The 21,845-nt window shown below is 35.4% G+C and overlaps 1 protein-coding gene across 1 annotated transcript in view; it reads right to left on the reverse strand.

The window, feature by feature from the left end:
• Positions 1–21,845, reverse strand: part of Gucy2f (guanylate cyclase 2F, retinal) — a 98,861-nt gene that overhangs the window by 34,164 nt on the left and 42,852 nt on the right. The window contains 1 exon segment of the mRNA XM_046420812.1: positions 20,399–20,481. Within this exon segment, the coding sequence (XP_046276768.1) occupies positions 20,399–20,481 (83 nt within the window).

Consider the following 21,845-nt stretch of genomic DNA (forward strand, 5'->3'; position numbering starts at 1 on the left):
ACAAAAAGCCCTGGGTTAGATACACTGCACCACAAAAAAAAATATTTGGGGAGTATGTTACAGCATCTATCATTACACCATCAGCCCAAATTTGGAAAATTTCAGGCCTAGGTCCTTGCAAGATCTTTACAATCATCTTTCCTCAGCTATAACCATTAGAGAAAATCCTTCATAGGAAATAGGTAGATACTTCTATGCAAATATATCCCTACTAAGACTCTGGACAACCCTAGGATGCAGAAAATATTTGGAACACTTATTTGAGCAAGATAACCATTTATTGGGTAGACATGTAATTTACCACTTCCATAATACGTACCATCAATGTGGCCACCATCAATGTTCAAAAAATAAAATCCTGTCTCCCAGGATTTTTGTTAGCCTCAAAATTGACATAAAACCTTTAAGCATACAAGCGTTGACACCTGCTCCTGATTCAAACATGGACCTAGATTATCTTTAAGATTCCTTCGCCCCATTAAAAATGTTCCTGGAAGTCGGGCATGGTGGCACACACCTGTAATCCCAGTAGCTTAAGAGGCTGAGGCAGGAGGATCACAAGTTTGAGGCCAACCTCAGAAATTTAGCAAGGCTATAAGCAACTTAGCAAGACCCTGTCTCAAAATGAAAACATGTAAAGTACTGGGGATGTAGTTCAGTGGTAAAGTGACTGTTTTAGTCAGCTTTTTTCACTGCTGTGACTAAAGGACCTAAACAGAACAAGTGTAGATAAGGAAAAGTTTATTTGGAGGCTTACAGTTTCAGAGGTCTCAATCCATAGACAGCCCTACTCCATTCCTCAGGGCTCAAGGTGAGGCTGAACATCATAGCAAAAGAGGGTGAGAAAGGAAAGCAGCTCACGTGATGATCAGGAAGCAGAGAGAGAAAAAAAGAGAGTCTCTGCTTGCCAAATACAAATGTATACCCAAAACCAGGCCCCCAATGTCCCACCTCCCCCAGCCACACCCCACCTGCCCACCACTCAATTAGTCCCATCAAGGGATTAATTTACTGATTGGGCTAAGATTCTCACAATCCAATCACTTCTCTTCTGAGCCTTCTTGCATTGTCTCACACATGAACTTTTGGGGGACACCTCACATCCAAACATAACAACACTCTTGGGTTAAATCCCGAGTACATTATGGCAAATGGCAAATGGACATCATAACACCAGAAATGATTTGTGTTTGCCATTTTCCACAGCGGCTACAATGTCATCCTAGAGGTAGGTTTAGATAGTCTTAAGAAAATATTCTCAACCTCAGCACTCACCAAAATTACATCAGCCATTGACACCTATTTTTGGCAGCAATATTTACTATCTCCATAAACTAATGGTTGTGTCTAGCACCTTATATTATCTTGTTTTGTGGTAGAAAACTATTGATCAAGACTTCTTATCCCTGTATCAATTCCATTGCCTACAACCCAGGAATCAGTGATCATTTAGAACATAATAACTAGGCACTAGTGGAACACTTCTGCTGCTGTATTTCCCATGAACAATACTTTATTAATTCATTAAACATTTATTGACTATGTACTAGATGTCAGGCTGGATTTCTATTATGGCAGATTTTGTGAGTTTGGGGACTAGACTCCTTCTCTAAGATGGACTGAGGTCTCTGGTAGTTTCCCAATATTTAGAAGACAAGGCTTTACTGGAGGAATGGTTGAGCTCTTTCTTAAGGTATCCACCAAATTTTGAAGTGCCATATGTTGAGAATAGAAACAAAAGAATGAAGACCAAAGCCTCTGAAGTGCAGTCCAAATATTCCAATATTTTGATTGAAACCTACATACTGTTAGAGGGATATCCCTGAGAGAGTCGAAGTAGAGGTGGAATGAAACTAACTAAAGCTGAAATGTAACTTCAATATTGCTCAATCTCTGATTAGATGAATGTGATTATCCCTTATCCTGCACACCTAACAGATGGAAAGAGAAAATTCTCACTGATAGAATATATTAATTTGACCTTCTACAGTTTTGTAGTATAAAATATCTACCATATAATAAAAATTAAAAATCATAGGCTGGAGTTGTGGCTCACTGGTAGAACTCTCACCTGGCATGTGCGAGGCCCTGGGTTCGATCCTCAGCACCACATACAAATAAATAAATGAAATAAAGATATTGTGTCCAACTACAACTAAAAAGAAATATTTAAAAAACTAGATATTTGCAAAGGCAGAGACAGAGGAGGCAATGGAGCAATGTCTTTAAATTACTAATAAACCAAAAAACAGTAACATGTAGACTTTGTACAACCACAAGCCTGAGATCCCAATTAGAATAAGACATGTTCCATGTTTCTATAAATATTTCACAATGTACTCTACAGTCATGTGTATCTAGAAAGAACAAATAAAAGATGAAAGCAAAAAATATTGGAAGACAGTGAGAAGTAGAGGTAAAGCTATACTTGAAACTAAAATGGGTAAAATGTGAGTTTTCCTTCAAAGACAAAAAATAATTCTTCAGTCAACATAACATAATCCAGACTAATAATGCTCAATAAGAAACCAAAAACCTTTAGGTGTACAAAGAAACAAAAAAATGTGACCCAGAGTCAAGGGTAAAAAATGACCAGTAGATATCAACTCTATGGAGACACAAATGTTGCAATCAGAAAAAAAAAAAGACTTTCACACTGATATTATAAATACATTTGAGGACTTAATAGACAATTAAGTTTTCATATATGAAAAACAAATATACAGGCATGGAATATCAGCAGAGAAATATTTACCAATACATTAATGTATGTCTACTTAAAATCAGAGCTTCAAATTACATGAAGAAAAATTCACATAATTAGATAATAGGGAAATTTTAACAGTAATTGATAAAAAAGTATTAATAAAAAGCAGTAAGCATATAGAAGATTTGAATTACATTATCAACTGTCATGACCTAATTGATATTAATAGAACTCTACAACCAACAACTGTACAATATTCACTAATTCACAGTGCATGTGGAATGTTGACTAAGATAGACAACATATTTAACTGTAAAAATTTATAAATTTTAAAGGATTGAATTTTCAGATGATATACTTTATTTGACTCATACTCACAAGAGCTAAATAAGGAATGCATTAAATGTGATATCTACAAGAGCACCAAATACCTGGTAATTAAGCAATATGTTTTACAATAATACATGGATCAAAAATGAAATAAAGAGAGGATCCAACATGGCTGCGGGCGCGGAGAGATCAAGTCTCTGACCTCTCCAGCTGCACGGGCATAGGGAGTCGTAAATTGTCTAAATGTTGTTTGCTCAGGATCACTAGGCAATGCTGAGCTGACGTGGATCTGGGGCGAACAGTTTGGGCCCCTCAGAACACACACACGGAGCCCGGATCGGCTGCATTCAAGTTTTCCTGCTTCTCGTGACTCAGCACTAACGATCCCGCTGAAATAACTGGTCGGCCCGTCTGAACATACAGAAGTAAAAGCCAACCGAGCCTTCATAGGCAGTGGCCACAGGACTGAAATGGGGCTTGGGAAAGTCAGTCAGGACTCACCCGTTGCATTGGTCACCCGGCAAAGGGAACGAACGGTCACCATTTGCACGGGATACCACCTTGGCAGAGAACTGACGTCACTGGCGGAGGAGATAACTTCATTGAAACCAGCACAACAGGTGTATAATCCCCTAGCCATCTCTCTCCACACAGCGGGGAAACCTTAAGAGCCCCTCCCAGCTCTCCTGTAAGGGCCCCTCCTAGCTCTCCTGTGAGCTCCATAGCCAGACCAAGGGAATCAAGAGTGGCGCGGGACTCGCGGCGTGGAACTCCCGGCTACCGCTCCCACCAGTGCTGACAACTGCGGTCTCTTGCACCAGCTACCGGGGGCATGGCTACTGGAGGGAAAGCAAATTCGCTGGGGGTTCTCAGCCCCAAGCTCTACAAACTTAGGGTCTGAGGGAGGCAAACAGGGAGAGTGTGCCCAAGCGTTCATGAAAACAGGGCTCCCAGGAGCAGCAAACCTGGCGTGTAACCAGTATTGTGGTAAGCGTCACAGGTGAGCAGGGCCTGGCTTGAGGAAACACAAGAGAAGGCCCTAGGCACTCAGGATTGGAGACCCACCCAGTCTGGGACGAAGAGCTGCTGCACAGTGAATGGTTCCCACCTATTGAGAGGAGAAGCTTGGCCCAGTGGGCACAGCTCCACCTACTGGAAGAGAAGTTAATCGAACTCTATGACTGCATTTATTATTATTATTATTTTTTTTTCTTTTTCTTTCATTTTCAATTTTTTGTTGGTGTTGTTGTTCTTTAACTTTTTTTAATGTTTTTAATTTTTTAAATTATTTTATTTTATTATTATTAGTATTATTTCTTTAAATTTTAATTTTCATTTTTTTATTATCATTATTATTTTTACAAATTTTTTTTTCTTTCTTTCTTTATTTTCTATTTTTTTCTTTTGTCTTTTCATTTCTTTTCAATTTTCTTATTACCCCTTCCTTGAATTCTACCTGCCTACTCTCATTCTCTTTAGTGACTTCTTCCCTTCCCTTCTAATATACTTCCTCCCAAGCACCAAATAAATTTATAAGAATAAACAGTAACTCACCAGTCAAACAGAACAAGAAGTAATATGAGCAGCATAAAAAAGCAAGGAAGAAAAGGAGTACAAACAATGAAGGACAGCCTAAATATTCAGGAGGATCTAGAGTCATTAGAAAAATGGTCATATAAAGATTTCAAGGAATACCTTAGACAGATGGAATGGAACCTTAAAGAGGATACGAGACAGCAAATCCAAACAGTGAAAGAACACATTGAAAGTGAATTACATAAACAGATAAAAGAAGAAGTTAAGCATCTTTATCAGGAGATAGAGATTATAAAAAAATCAAACAATAATTCTAGAAATGAAGGAAACGATAAACCAAATTAAAAACTCAATTGAGAGTATCACTAACAGAATGGAGCAAGTAGAAGCCAGAACGTCAGATAATGAAGACAAAATATATCATCTTGAAAAGAGTCTAGACAACTCAGAAAGACTGGTAAAAAATCACGAGAAAAACATCCAAGAGATATGGGATAATATAAAAAAACCAAACTTACGAGTCATCGGGATAGAGGAAGGTACAGAGATTCAAACCAAGGGAATGAGTAACCTGCTGAATGAAATAATTACAGAAAACTTTCCAGAAATAAAAAAGGAAACGGATATACAAATTGTAGATGTATACAGGACACTGAGCACACAAAATCACAGTAGACCAACGCCAAGACACATTGTTATGAAGATATCCAATATACATAACAAAGAGAAAATATTAAAAGCTACAAGAGAAAGGAGGCAGATTACATTCAGGGGTAAACCAATAAGGTTAACAATGGATTTTTCATCACAGACGCTGAAAGCAAGAAGATCCTGGAACAACGTATTTCAAACACTGAAAGACAATGGATGCCAACCAAGAATTCTGTATCCAGCAAAATTAAGCTTCAGGTATGACAACGAAATAAACATCTTTCATGATAAACAAAAGCTAAAAGAATTTGCAGCCAGAAAACCAGCATTGCAAAGCATCTTGAGCAAAACATTACATGAGGAAGAAATGAAAAACAATAACCAAAACCATCAGTGGGGAGTGCCTCTGTAAAGACAGAAGGCGGGGGGAAGGCTAATCATGGAGAAACAAACTAATTTAAAAAAAAGAAGAAGATAAATAATCAAACATGGCTGGAAGTACAAACCATATATCAATAGTAACTCTAAACATTAATGGCTTAAACTCTCCAATAAAGTGACATAGGCTGGTAACATGGATTAAAAAAACAAATCCAACAATATTCTGCCTCCAGAAGACACATCTGATTGGAAAAGACATACACAGGCTGAAGGTGAAAGGTTGGGAAAAAATATACCACGCACACGGTCCTCATAAGCAAGCAGGGGTGGCCATCCTCATATCGAATAAGATCGACTTCAAGACTAAGTTAATCAAAAGGGATAAAGAAGGACATTATATACTGTTAAAAGGAACCATTCACCAGCAAGACATAACAATTATCAATATTTATGCACCAAATAATGATGCTGCGGCGTTCATAAAACAAATTCTCCTCAAGTTCAAGAATCAAATAGACCACAACACAATAATTATGGGTGACTTCAACACACCTCTCTCACCATTGGACAGATCCTCCAAACAAAAGTTTAATAAAGAAACTATAGAACTCAATATCACAATCAATAACCTTGACTTAACTGACATATATAGAATATATCAACCATCATCAAGTGGATATACTTTTTTCTCAGCAGTACATGGATCCTTCTCAAAAATAGACCATATATTATGCCATAGGGCAACCCTCAGTAAATATAAAGGGGTGGAGATAATACCATGCATTTTATCTGATCATAATGGAATGAAACTGGAAATCAATGATAAAAGAAGGAAGGAAAAATCCTACATCACATGGAAAATGAACAATATGTTACTGAATGATCAATGGGTTACAGAAGACATAAAGGAGGAAATCAAAAAATTCTTAGAGATAAAAGAAAATACAGACACAACATATCGGAATCTATGGAACACAATGAAAGCAGTTTTAAGAGGGAAATTCATCGCCTGGAGGTCATTCCTCAAAAAAAGGAAAAACCAACAAATAAATGAGCTCACACTTCATCTCAAAGCCCTAGAAAAGGAAGAGCAAAACAACAGCAAATGTAGCAGAAGGCAAGAAATAATTAAAATCAGAGTGGAAATCAATGAAATTGAAACAAAAGAAACTATTGAAAAAATTAACAAAACTAAAAGTTGGTTCTTTGAAAAAATAAATAAGATCGACAGACCCTTAGCCATGCTAATGAAGAGAAGAAGAGAGAGAACTCAAATTACTAACATACGGGATGAAAAAGGCAATATCACAACAGATGCTACAGAAATACAGAAGACAATTAGAAATTATTTTGAAAACCTATATTCCAATAAAATAGAAGATAGTGAAGACATCGATAAATTTCTTAAGTCATATGATTTGCCCAGACTGAGTCAGGAGGATATTCACAACTTAAACAGACCTATAACAATGGATGAAATAGAAGAAGCAATCAAAAGACTACCAACCAAGAAAAGCCCAGGACCAGATGGGTATACAGCGGAGTTTTACAAAACCTTTAAAGAAGAATTATTACCAATACTTTTCAAGCTATTTCAGGAAATAGAAAAAGAGGGAGCTCTGCCAAATTCATTCTATGAGGCCAACATCACCCTGATTCCGAAACCAGACAAAGACACCTCAAAGAAAGAAAACTACAGACCAATATCTCTGATGAACCTAGATGCAAAAATCCTCAATAAAATTCTGGCGAATCGGATACAAAGGCACATCAAAAAAATTGTGCACCATGATCAAGTAGGATTCATACCTGGGATGCAAGGATGGTTCAATATACAGAAATCAATAAATGTTATACACCACATCAATAGACTTAAAGATAAGAACCATATGATCATCTCGATAGACGCAGAAAAAGCATTCGACAAAGTACAGCATCCCTTTATGTTCAAAAAATTAGAAAAACTAGGGATAACAGGAACTTACCTCGACATAGTAAAAGCTATCTATGCTAAGCCTCAGGCTAGCATCATTCTGAATGGAGAAAAATTGAAGGCATTCCCTCTAAAATCTGGAACAAGACAGGGATGCCCTCTCTCACCACTTCTGTTCAACATAGTTCTCGAAACACTGGCCAGAGCAATTACACAGACGAAAGAAATTAAAGGCATCAAAATAGGAAAAGAAGAACTTAAATTATCACTATTTGCAGGTGACATGATTCTATACCTAGCAGACCCAAAAGGGTCTACAAAGAAACTATTAGAGCTAATAAATGAATTCAGCAAAGTGGCAGGATATAAAATCAACACGCATAAATCAAAGGCATTCCTGTATATCAGCGACAAAGCCTCTGAAATGGAAATGAGGACAACCACTCCATTCACAATATCTTCAAATAAAATAAAATACTTGGGAATCAACCTAACAAAAGAGGTGAAAGACTTATACAATGAAAACTACAGAACCCTAAAAAGAGAAGTAGAAGAAGATCTTAGAAGATGGAAAAATATACCCTGTTCATGGATAGGCAGAATTAACATCATCAAAATGGTGATATTACCAAAAGTTCTTTATAGGTTTAATGCAATGCCAATCAAAATCCCAACGGCATTTCTTGTAGAAATAGAGAAAGCAATCATGAAATTCATATGGAAAAATAAAAGACCCAGAATAGCAAAAGCAATTCTAAGCACGAAGTGTGAATCAGGTGGTATAGCAATACCAGATTTCAAACTATATTACAGAGCAATAGTAACAAAAACAGCATGGTACTGGTACCAAAACAGGAGGGTGGACCAATGGTACAGAATAGAGGACACAGAGACTAATCCACAAAGCTACAACTATCTTATATTTGATAAAGGGGCTAAAAGCATGCAATGGAGGAAGGATAGAATCTTCAACAAATGGTGCTGGGAAAACTGGAAATTCATATGCAACAAAATGAAACTGAATCCCCTCCTCTCGCCATGCACAAAAGTTAACTCAAAGTGGATCAAGGAGCTAGATATCAAATCAGAGACTCTACGTCTGATAGAAGAAAAAGTTGGCTCCGATCTACATATTGTGGGGTCGGGCTCCAAATTCCTTAATAGGACACCCATAGCACAAGAGTTAATAACAAGAATCAACAAATGGGACTTACTTAAACTGAAAAGTTTTTTCTCAGCAAGAGAAACAATAAGAGAGGTAAATAGGGAGCCTATATCATGGGAACAAATTTTTACTCCTCACACTTCAGATAGAGCCCTAATATCCAGAGTATACAAAGAACTCAAAAAATTAGACAATAAGATAACAAATAACCCAATCAACAAATGGGCCAAGGACCTGAACAGACACTTCTCAGAGGAGGACATACAATCAATCAACAAGTACATGAAAAAATGCTCACCATCTCTAGCAGTCAGAGAAATGCAAATCAAAACCACCCTAAGATACCATCTCACTCCAGTAAGATTGGCAGCCATTAGGAAGTCAAACAACAACAAGTGCTTGCGAGGATGTGGCGAAATGGGTACTCTTGTACATTGCTGGTGGGACTGCAAACTGGTGCGGCCAATTTGGAAAGCAGTATGGAGATTTCTTGGAAAGCTGGGAATGGAACCACCATTTGACCCAGCTATTGCCCTTCTCGGACTATTCCCTGAAGACCTTAAAAGAGCGTACTACAGGGATACTGCTGCATCGATGTTCATAGCAGCACAATTCACAATTGCTAGACTGTGGAACCAACCCAGATGTCCTTCAATAGATGAATGGATTAAAAAATGTGGCATTTATACACCATGGAGCATTGCGCAGCACTAAAAAATGACAAAATCATGGAATTTGCCGGGAAATGGATGGCACTAGAGCAAATTATGCTTAGTGAAGCTAGCCAATCCCTAAAAAACAAATACCAAAAGTCTTCTTTGATATAATGAGAGCAACTAAGAACAGAGCAGGGAGGAAGAGCAGGAAGAAAAGATTAACATTAAACAGAGACATGAGGTGGGAGGGAAAGGGAGAGAAAAGGGAAATTGCATGGTAATGGAGGGAGACCCTCATTGTTATACAAAATTACATATAAGAGGTTGTGAGGGGAATGGGAAAATAAACAAGGAGAGAAATGAATTACAGTAGATGGGGTAGAGAGAGAAGATGGGAGGGGAGGGGAGGGGGGATAGTTGAGGATAGGAAAGGTAGCAGAATACAACAGTTACTAATAGGGAATTATGTAAAAATGTGGATGTGTAACCGATGTGATTCTGCAATCTGTATTTGGGGTAAAATTGGGAGTTCATAACCAACTTGAATCTAATGCATGAAATATGATATGTCAAGAGCTTTGTAATGTTTTGAACAACCAATAAAAAAATGAAATAAAAATGGGAATCATAATTATTTCAAACTAAAGACAATAAAATACAACATTAGAATTTATGTTACACATCTACAACAGAGCTTAAAGAGAAATATGTAGGTTAAAAATAAAGAGTGATTAAAATAATATTCTCTGTTTCTAAAAACAGGAAAGGATGAAGAAATTAAACCGAATATAGGTAGAAAGAAGGAAATAATAACAATAAGAGCAGGAGTCATTCAAATAGAAAACAGCCAAAAAAAGAAATAAAGTGAAAACCTTTTACTTAAAAAAATACGTTTGATAAATCTCTAATACGACTGTTACGAAAAATATATATATATATAAATTATCAATATCATGAATGAAAGTGACGGCACTACTACAGACCTCACAAATATTAGTGAAAAAAGGAATTTTTAAACAACTTAATGCTAATAAAAACAACATAAATTTATTGAACAACACAGTTTATTAAACCTGGAAAAATAGAAAATAATAATCCTAATAGCCTTATATTTGTCAAAGAAATTGAATTTGTTTTTTAAAACATCCCCACAAAGAAAATACTAGGGCCAGATTATTTTACTGATAAAATTTTTGTCATTATTTAGATATGAGAAACCCCCAAAAAACTCATGTGTAAGACAACAAAGGAAAATTCACAGGCAATATGATTGGATTATGAGATCTTTAACCTAATAATTGCATTAATCCACTGATGTGGATTAACTTGGTGATAACTACAGGCCAGTATGGGGAGGTTGGAGGAATTGGGTCACTAGGGGCACGACTTTGGGTTTTATATTTTGTCCCTGGTGAGCAGAGCTCTCTCTCTGCTTCCTTGTTGTCATGTCCTGAGCTGCTTTCCTCCACCATACCCTTCCACCATGATGTTCTGCCTCACTTCTGGCACAGAGCTATAGAGTTGAGGGGGTATGTGGATGAAGACCTCTGGAACTCTGAGCCAAAACAAACTTATCCTCCTCTAATTGTTGTTGTCATTTCTTTTGGTCCCAGTGGTTAAAATGTTGACTAAAATGCTTATGAAAATTTTAATAATACAAATTTTCTACCAATTCTTTCAGAAAATAAAGACACCCAAACTGTTTTATGAAGCCAAATATAACCCTGATATGTAAAACTGATGAACATTAAAAGAAAATTATAGATCGTTCTCGTCATAAACATAGATGCAAAAATCCTTAAAAAAATGTTAGCAAATATTATCCAGCAATATATAAAAATTATAATAAAAAGGATATCATGAACAAGTGAATTTTATCCCAGAGATTTTAAGTAACATTTTTATGTTTCTTTTTTAAAAAGGCGATGTACTATATTAACAGAAAAAAGGCATAAAACCATGAAATTGTTGCAACAAGTAGCAATAAAAAGAGTCTTGAAAAAAATACAAAATTTATTTAACATAAAAATGAATTCATAGAAAATTAGGAATATAAGGAAAATGATATGTATAAAAAATCTTCAGGTAACATTAGATCTCAGAGTAAAATTCTGGATCATTTTCTTCTTCAGCCTAAACATGGCAAAGATGTCACCATTTCTATCAACACTATGTAACATGCATCAAAACATTCATGAAAAAAATTGAAGAAACATGAAGTAAATGTAAATATATACCACATTAATAGACTGGAAGATTCAATATTGTTCCGATGTTTATTTTACTTAGATTTATTTGTTAATTAATTGAAATCCTCATCGAAAATCCAGAAGCCTTTATTGGAATCATGGGTAAGTTGATTCTAAAATTTATTGATAAATTTTATCAAAGACTTTTTTTAAGATAGATAGATAGATAGATAGAATTGTAATATTTATTTTTTAGTGTTCAGCGGACACAACATCTTTGTTCGTATGTGGTGCTGAGGATCGAACCCGGGCCGCACGCATGCCAGGCGAGCACGCTACCGCTTGAGCCACATCCCCAGCCCCAAAGACTTTTTTAAAAGTCTTTGATAATGGGGCTGGGGTTGTGGCTCAGAGATGGGGAAAAAGAAGAAACAATATTTGTGCAATGAATTCATAGTTTCATTAAGTATGGCATCTCAACCATTCAGGCCTGGCCTGGGACTGGGATTTGAAGGGATGCCCAGAAGCCTCTTCTGTAAAAAGAAAGCCAGAAGCCTCATACATACCTGTTGTTTTTCCTAAGGGATGGTCCTGTTTCAATTTTACATTTCCCCATTTCTGTTTCCACCCTCTTAGGTACCTCACCCCATGCCAGGCTTCTGTAAATTAGCAATTTCTTTTCTCTATGGAAATGTTTATTTTCATGGAATTAGAAGTAATCATGTCTGTGTTCATTAAAACATTATTGTTAATAGAGAAAAACCTGGTAATAACATAAATCTTACAATAAGGGCTAATTTAAATAGATGGCAGCAGATCTAATAGTCTGAAATACTGTGTAGAAAACGAAATGCTGTTATAGAAAAATCGCACATGATGTGGGAAAAATTCATAAGTGAGAAAGATAAGCAATGCAACAAGTCTCTGTGTGTATGTGTGTGTGTGAGTGTGTCTGTGCAAGTGCACACACATGCATGTGAGAGACACGCATGCACACTATTGGAGAGTTTTTTCTTGGTGCTCTTCTAGATTTCTGCATTAGGTGCAATGTGTGTTAAGGAAGAGCCGTGAGGGGCACCTTGTGAAGAATCTGAGAGCACAGACCAGGGGCCTGAAGCAAGGTTTCTTTCAGGTAATGAAATAATGAAATTGATTTTTGTTTGTTTGTTTAGGTACTGAACCCAAGGGTACTTTAGCACTGAGCTACATCCTCAGCCCTTATTATTATTTTTTTTTTAATTTTGAGACAAGGGTCTTGCTAAGTTGCTGAGACTGGTCTCAAACTTGCAATCCTCCTGCCTCAGTTTCCCCCAAAGTGCTGGGATTACAGATGTGTGCCACCACCCCCAGCCAGACAATGAATTTGGAAAAAGGCACAGAGTATTAAAAATGAACTCCAGGGGCTGGGGTTGTGGCTCGGTGGTAGAGTGCTTGCCTAGCATATGCGAGGCACTGAGTTTGATTCCCACACCACATACAAATAAATAAAATAAAGGTCCATCAAAAACTAAAAACTAAAAAAAAAATCTTTGATAAAATTTTTAAAAAGACTTTCAATATCCAAAACAAAACTGAAAAAGAACAAGTTGGAGGGGTTTACACTGCTTGACTTTAGGACTTACTCTCTAGATCTATGGTATACATGAAGATGTGGTATTGGCATTAGGGTATACTGATGAGTGAATGAACCAGAATAGGGAATTCAAAAATACCTGCCCACATATATAGTCAGTAAATTTTTCACCAAGTTTCAAAGTTAATTCAACAGAGAAAAGAAAACTATTTGTTGAACAATTGTTACTAGAACATTGAATATCTATGGAAGAAATGAATTTCATCACTGTCTCAGTCTATACAAAAAAACTAATTCAAAATGGATCATAAAACTAAATCCAGATTCTTGAAATAGGCAAGAATTTTGGGAGAACAGTCTACTAAAAAGAAAGAAAGACAGTGTGAGACAAAGGAGTGAGAGAGAAATGAAGAAAGAAGGAGGGAAGAAAGTAATTGATGAATTTGACAACCTGTCTTTATTGAACCTGAAAATTTTACTGATAAAAAGACATCATTAAGAAAATTTATAGAAACAAATCAGAATGTTGGTTACCAAAGTCTGGGAAGAAGGGGAAAAGGTGATTTTTTTGCTTAATGGATATAGCATTTCAGATTTGCAAGATAAAAAGATTTAGAGCTCTATTTCATAATAATAATAATACATTTAACACTAATGAACTGTACAACTATAATGGTTAAGTTTATGTTTTCTTACTACATTAAAAATATTTATGTTGGCATTATTCCTAATTCTGAAAAACTTAAAACAAATGTTCATCAAAAGGAAATGGTAAATAAATTGCAAAATATTCATAAAATAAAGTGCCAGTAGACAATTTTAAAATGTATTACTGGTACATGAAAAATCATGGATTAATTTTAAAATGCACCTCTGTTGAGAGAAATAAACGAGGCACAAAAATACTGACTCATTCTATCTATATGAAATCCAAGAACGGAAAAAAAATATAGCCGGGCATGATGGCACACTCCTACAGAAGGATCATGAATTCAAAGCCAGCCTCAGCAAAAGCAAGGTGCTAAGCAATTCAGTGAGATCCTGCCTTTAGATAAAATACAAAATAGGGATGGGGGTTTGGCTCAGTGTTCAAGTCCCCCTGAGTTCAATCCCCTGTATCAAACAAACAAAAATATATTAATTTATGGTGATATAAATGAGAACTGTGGTTGCCTCTGGAATGGAAGAATCACTGAAAAGTGGGGAAAGGAAAGTTTTAGGGTAATGGACATAATATATATTATGCAGATCTATGCAATTATCAAAATTCACTGAGTGGAATGCCTAAGATGTGTAAATTTTATTTCATGTAATTATATCAATAAAGACATTTTATTACCCTATATGCATATATGATTACATGACCAGTGTGATTCTACATCACCTACCAAAAGAAAAAAGAGAAGTTATACTCATTTATGTATAATGTGTCAAAATGATATTCTACTGTCATGTATAACTAATTAGAACAAATTTAAAAAAGACAATGTGACATCATTCTATGTGAAATAAACTAGTCACAAAATTGCAAACAGCTCCCTTGCCCATTCATTGACTGGGTTATTTATTTATTTATTTATTGGTGCTTGGCTTTTTGAGTTCTTTATATACCCTAGAGATTAGTGCTCTATCTGATGTATAGGGGTAAAAATTTGCTCCCATGATGTAGGCTCTCTGTTCACCTCACAGATTGTTTCTTTTGCTGAGAAGAAACTTTTTAGTTTGATTCTTGGTTTTAATTCTTGTGCTATAGGAGTCTTATTAAGGAAGTTGGGGCCTAATCCAACATGATGAAGATTAGGGCCTACTTTTTCTTCTATTAGACGCAGAGTCTCTGGTATAAGTGGGGTGACTCTAAATAGGGTAGGGAGGCAGAGCATGAGAAGAAGATTACCACTAAATAGGGAAGAGAGGTGGGAGGGAATGGGAGGGAGAAGGGGAATTGCACGGAAGATGAAAGGAGACCCTCATCGTTATACAAAATACATGTATGATGATATGAGGGAAAAAATGTGTCACATTAGATTGGGTAGAGAGAGGTGATGGGAGGGGAGGGGAGGGGAAGGGGGCATAGGAAGGGCAGCAGAATAAAATAGACACTAGTATTGCTGTATGTATAAACGTGGCTGTATAACCAGTGTGATTCTGCAACCTGTACACTTGGAAAAGTGAGAAATTATACCCCATTTGATTCAAATGTATGATGTGTCAAGATCATAGTATTATCATGAGCAACTAATAAAAAATGTTAAAATAAATGAAAAAAATGTTAAAAAAAATAAAGACAGGCTGAGAATACAGTTCAATTGTAGAGTGATTGCCTAGCATGAAGTCCTAGGTTCAATACCCAGTATTGAAAAAAAGAAAAAGACCAACAATATCAAATATTGCCAGTAATTTAAAGCACAGGAAGCTCTCCTAACTTACATTCAGGAAAGTAAAAGAGGGAAAAATTTTGATGGTGTTTTAAAGTTAAATATATACTATCCCTTAGCCTAGAATTTCTACTTCTAGTAACTTACCCAAAAGAAATTTAAATATGTGTTCATAAAACCATTCGTATAAAAATATCCACATCACCTTTATTTCCAATAGCCAAACTTGGAATCAGCCCAAATGCCCATCAGTGGGAAAGTGAATAACTAAATTGTGCTATATTCATTCAGTGGAATACAACTCAATGAAAAGGAACAACATATACATGCAATTATATGGATGGATACCATAGTCTTTATGTTGTATGATTCCACTTACATGAGATTTTAGAACAAGCAAAATTTATTTAAGGTAAACAAACAGAAAAACAGAAGTTGCCTGTGGTTGGGGGAGGCATAAATTTACTAAGGTATACAAGGTACTTTTCTGGAAAGAAGAAATTGTTTTATATCAGGAGTCAGCCATGTTTGTCTGTAAAGGTATAAACAGTTAATATTTTAGGCATTGCAGGTCATATGTGGTTTCTGTTACAAAATCTTTCTTTTTTTTAATAATGTAAAATATACCATGGGCCACAGTTTTCTAATCTCTATTCTATATCAGGAGAGAAATCTAGATTATATTGTTGTGCTTCTTTACCATAATGTTAGAGAAATGATATGGGCATTTCAACAAAGTAATAATAATAATAAATGAATTAGGAATGGGTAGAGGTATAAATGAAATAATAATGATAGAATGTTGATAATTGTTCAAGGTTGGTGTGGGCACATAGATATTGTTGTATTATTCTCTTTATTTTCTGTATATTTTTAATTTTAAATAATAAAAAGCTTTAAAAGCATGATTGAAAGAGCCCTTAATGGGAATTTTGTAGTTACAGGTGACTATATTATAAAATAAAGAAGTTTAATGTCAAAGCTTCCGATTAAAAAAAACAGAAAAAGAGCAACAAATTAAACACAAAAAAGTAGAAAGGGGGAAATAATAAGAATACAACTCAATCAAACAGGAATTAGGGATACAACAAAGAAAAATCACCAATGTCAAAAGCTGAATTTTAGAAAAGATTAATAAAATTGACTATCCACTAAAAAAAAATGACCAAGAAACAAAAGAGAAAACATAAATTGTCAGTATTAGGAATGAAAGGCTGAATAATGCTGAAGACCCTAAAGATACTTATTTTCTAAAACTTTATGTCAGTAAATTTGACAACTTATATGAAATGGACATATTCCTTTAAAGTCATAAGATGAAAGAGAAATTTTGAATAGTCCATTTTTAATAGTAAAGGCATTCAATCTGTAACAAAGTCTCTACACAAAGAAGAGAACAATTGGAATCTATTGAAGAGAGTTAAGTAAAGGAATGACATGATCAAATTCCATTTTGAAAAGAGCACTCTGCAATGTGTAGAAGGGGTTTGAGAGTGATAAAAGTGAATGCGGAGAGAATAATTAAAAAAAAACAATTTCCAGTGGTTGCCAGGGGTTGTGGGGAGAGAGGTATGAATAGAGCACAGAGAATTTTTAAGGCAGTAAAACTAGTTTATATGGTGCTATAATGGTGAATACATATCATTATATCTTTGTCAAAATCCACAGAACATACATCACCAAAAGTGAATCTTGTTGTAAACTATGGACTTTGAGTGATAATGATATTATGATGAATTGATTGTAACAAACATACCACTCTGTTGATAATGGGGGAAACTGAATATGTGGGGACAGGAGATATGTATGGACTCTCTGTATTTTCTACTTAATTTTGCTGTGAACTTAAAACTAAGGAATAAAGTCTATTAAAAGAAAATGTAATGGTTGTGGTAGCTGGAAGAAGATAGTTGCTTAGACTCAGGACAATAGTAAAAAAAATAGAGAAAAGAGAAGAACATTGGAGGTTTAAGAAGAAAGAAACAGCTTTGGAGTATGGGTTACAGAAAGTAAATTATTCAGTGAAGTATAATGTACTTATCAGACAGTATTAAGGGCCATTTTAATTAAGAAGTATGACATTGGCAACAAAGTAGACATGCAGACCAATGGAATAGAATGGAAGACACAAAGACAAGCCCACGTATTTACAACCCTTTGATACCTGACAAAAGTGCCAAAAATATATGTTGAAGCAAATATATATTTGGAGCAAATGGTGCTGGGAAAACTGTATCCATATGTAGACAAATGAAATTGGATACCTATCCCTCACCCTGCACAAAAGTCAAATCAAAATGTGTATTAGATAAGAAACGAACTTTCAACTGCTGGAAGAAAACATAAGATCAACACTCCATCGTATAGGTGCAGGCATTGATTTCCTCAACAAGATCCCTAAAGATCAAGACATAAAACCAAGAATCAATAAGTGGGATGCCATCAAATTAAAAAGCTTCTGTACAGCAAAGGAAATGATTAAGAGACTTAAAGAGAAAGCCTACAGAATGGGGGAGAATCTTTGCCAGCTGCTCCTCTGACAAGGAATTAATATCCTGAATATATAAAGAATTCAAAAAACTTAAGGTTAAAAAAAAACCCACAAATAACCCAATCAATAAGTAGACAAAGGAACTAAACAGACAGTTCTCAAAAGAAGAAACACAAATGGCCATCAAATATTGAACATCTCTAGCAATCAGGGAAATGCAGATCAAAACTACATGGATTTTGTTTTGGTTTTGTTTTTTACACCCCCCTCCCCCTTTAATTTTGTTCAGATGACAGCAGAACCTGGAGAAGCTGTTGCTACTATTGATGCACAACATACTGCTATTATTGGTTTATACACACACACACACACACACATAATTTTGAATTTTTGGAAACTTTAGCTGTGCTGTCAACTTTGGAAAAAGTATCCCAGTTTACCGTGTTGAGTTGGTATTGTACAGAATTTAACAGTCATATTGATCTAAAAATGTTAAACTTATTTTTTCCATTCGTACAGGGGTAATGCATAAGGTCTTATCATATTATATGGGTTTGATTACAGAAACTAACAAAGTATTCTCTAAATAATGAAAAAAAAAACTACATGGAAATTTCATCTCCCTCCAGTCAGAATGGCAATTAACAAGTATACAAATAATAATATATGCTAGTGAGGATGTGTGGAAAAGGTATAATCATACATTGTTGGTGGGAATGCAAATTAGTACAACTGCTCTGGAATGTAGTGTGGAGGGTCTTCAAAAGACTAGTAATGGAACCGCCATATGACCCAGCTAACTCACTCCTTGGTATTTATCCAAAAGAAGTAAATTTAGTATACTAAAGTATACACCTATATTTGCATACAAGCAAGAGTATAACTAGAGAATAGAGTTCTAGAAGTGCAAATGTTGGGTTACAGTACAAATGTACAAATGTACTTTTAAAAAAATTGTTGTTGTAGATGGACAGTATGCCTTATCTATCTATCTATTTATTTTTATGCATACTAAGGATCAAACCCAGTGCCCCAAATGTGCTAGGCAAGTGCTCTGCCAATCAGTGGATTGACAGCCCCAGCCCACAAATGCACCTTTAATTTTGATTAAAATTATCAATTTTCCCTCCAAATAGGCTTTACCAATTCTTAGTCTTGCAAAATGCATATGCACACTCTTTATCCCATACCTGTATTCACACTGGACATTATTAATTGTAAAAGATTTGCCAAACTCATGAGTGAAAAATATAATGTTTTTGTTTGTATTTTTTCAGTTGCTAGGAAACATGATCATTCTAAAATTCATGCCTCAACTCATGATCTCCAAACTTGTATTCAATATCAAGTGCCTATTAAAATATATAATGGACAAAGTTAAGTCAATTTAACACATCTAAAATAAAAATCCAAATTTGGAAAATCTTTTTTAAAAATGAATTAAAATATGGACAACAATATCAACTGAAATATGAGGGAGTTAAGATGACCAAACTGAACCGATCTTATGCTCAAACCTGGTTTGAAATCTACTGCCTACAGCTTTCTCAGATTTGGCCCCATTTTGGTTCCATATTTTGTATATAGCTTTCTGTTGGACATCCTGAGTCATCAAACCACTATAAAATTGCATATTTTAGCTAACTTTGGTCTCTCTTCAGGGCATATGTCTCATTATTTCCCCTTCAGCTCCAGGCACCAAAATCACATGTAAGTGAAATACCAAATCACAAGATCTCATCCTAATCCCTAGGGTACACCCTGTCCTCCATGAGTCACCTATCTTCTGTTTCCTTTGTTTTATCACATGCACAGTGCTCTAGATATAGCAGGTGCCTCATGGACTCAAAATTTAAGGGGCAGTCAAGATTTTAAATTATTTAGAAGGGATCATCCTTGTCTTATCTACAGGTTGCTTTCTTAAGTAAGTTAACCAAGGGCTCTTTGAACGTAAAAAGTGGAATTAGGGAAATAGCTATTTCTAAGACGAAATTAGCAGTTAATTTTTCCAGTTCTGAATTATGGTATATTTAATTAATAATATTCATAAAAGATATTATTTTACAAAGAAGCTATGTGCCAGAAAATGTGCAAGAAGTTTCATACTCATCTGAACCTAGGAAGTAGGAAGTAAGCATTAATATGCTTTTTTTACAAATAAGGAAATTAAGGCTCAGGGGCTTTAGGTGACTTGCCCAAGTTAATACATAGCTCTTACACAGTAGAGCTGGAATTTGATTCTTTCATGTTTCTTTGATTCCAGAGCCTATAATTTTGCCATTGCATCTCATGATCACACCAAGCCAGTAATACCCCTAGTTTCCCTGCATGGATTTCTTAAAGAATGTTCCTAAACAGCTGGTGTAAGTTACTTTGGAGAAAGGACTGATTGTAGGATATAAATGAGGGTTTCTCATATCTTTTCAAATACATCACTTGCATTTGATTTAATGGACTTAAAGTCTCCAAAATCTCCAAGAGGGAACTTTTCAGCCTCGCATCTAGTCACCCTAGAAAGAAAAAAGGTAGAGAGTAGTGATGATAATTGCCAGCAGCTTTAGAGTAATGTCCCTTCCCAAGAATGGTTTACAGTAATACTATTAATACAAACACATTTTTCTCCTTTCTCACCCTCCACCCCATGGAAATTATGTATTCTGAGCTAGATTGAGATTATGAAGAGAAATTAAAAGTTAAAAATGCAAGCTAACTCAAGACAAGGGAACAAATGCAGGTATGCAGATCCCAGAAAAGGAATGATACCACTCTATGCAATACCTCACGTAACTGGAAAATGCTAGGTTATTTCACTTACTCACAGCTAAGTGATGTAGCACCAGGTTTTCTGCGATTAATAGTGATGGTCAGTGGTTGCAATTCCCACTGCCTTGAGGCATCTGTAGTGGGAGACATAGGGCAGGAGATATAATGCAGCAAATGATTCCTGCATTTACCTTGATCTATTTTTCTCTTGTGGGACAGGCCATTTTAAGGGGCTCATATGCTTTAATCACAAACTGATTGGTTTAAATGTAGACTAAACATTTTTTTTATTCCAAGGCACAAATGTATTATCATAGTAATATATGCAATGTGGACTCTTTTGAAAGTATATTTTTGCTTTTTCATTCAAAATTATTTTGCTTTTTAAATTTTACATATCTATGGAGTATAGTGTGATGATGTACATGATGTGTAATGATCATAGCCAAGTATTGGCATTTATTACTGTTTGTTCTTTTTAGATACACATGACAGTACAGTGTATTTTGGCATATTATACCTACATGGAGTATAACTTATTCTAATTAGGATCCCATTCTTGTGATTGTACATTTATTCTTGACTCTTAATGTACAAACTGCTATTTCTAAGGCAGTAACACCAGTGTTTGATAGATAATTTTCTTTCCATGCATAGTCTCAAGGATGCTTCAGTCATCAAACCCTATTTAGTTCTGTCCAACCCGAATTTTTTAAAAAAGCAATACAAATAGAGATTTCCGTTTCTCTATAATAATAATGTCTTACATTTGCACAATGCTCTTTAAACTTCCAAGTGCTTTCACATCTATTACCTATAGCCTGGAGATTCCATTTCTGGCTGCACCAACTTGTTATCAAGTAGAGATAATAAAGCAGTGAGCTCTGTGCAATCAAATCTTGAGAATAAAAGAGTGTAACCACTCTCTTATTAAGGAATATATCCAGCTGTAGCAGTGCATCTGGAAACCTGCCAGAGGCAAAGGCTAATGGGAGCTGCAGGCATCTGAGTACTCGCCTGCACTTTGTGTTAGAAAGCATCTTTTAGCCAAGGAGCTCAAAGCCCTTTAACTAAGGGAATGGCTCCAATAGACCT

The sequence above is a fragment of the Marmota monax genome, unplaced genomic scaffold (assembly GCF_021218885.2).
Source record: "Marmota monax isolate L192 unplaced genomic scaffold, Marmota_monax_Labrador192_F-V1.1 WCK01_AAM20220418_F8-fsc00050, whole genome shotgun sequence".
NCBI lineage: Eukaryota > Metazoa > Chordata > Mammalia > Rodentia > Sciuridae > Marmota > Marmota monax.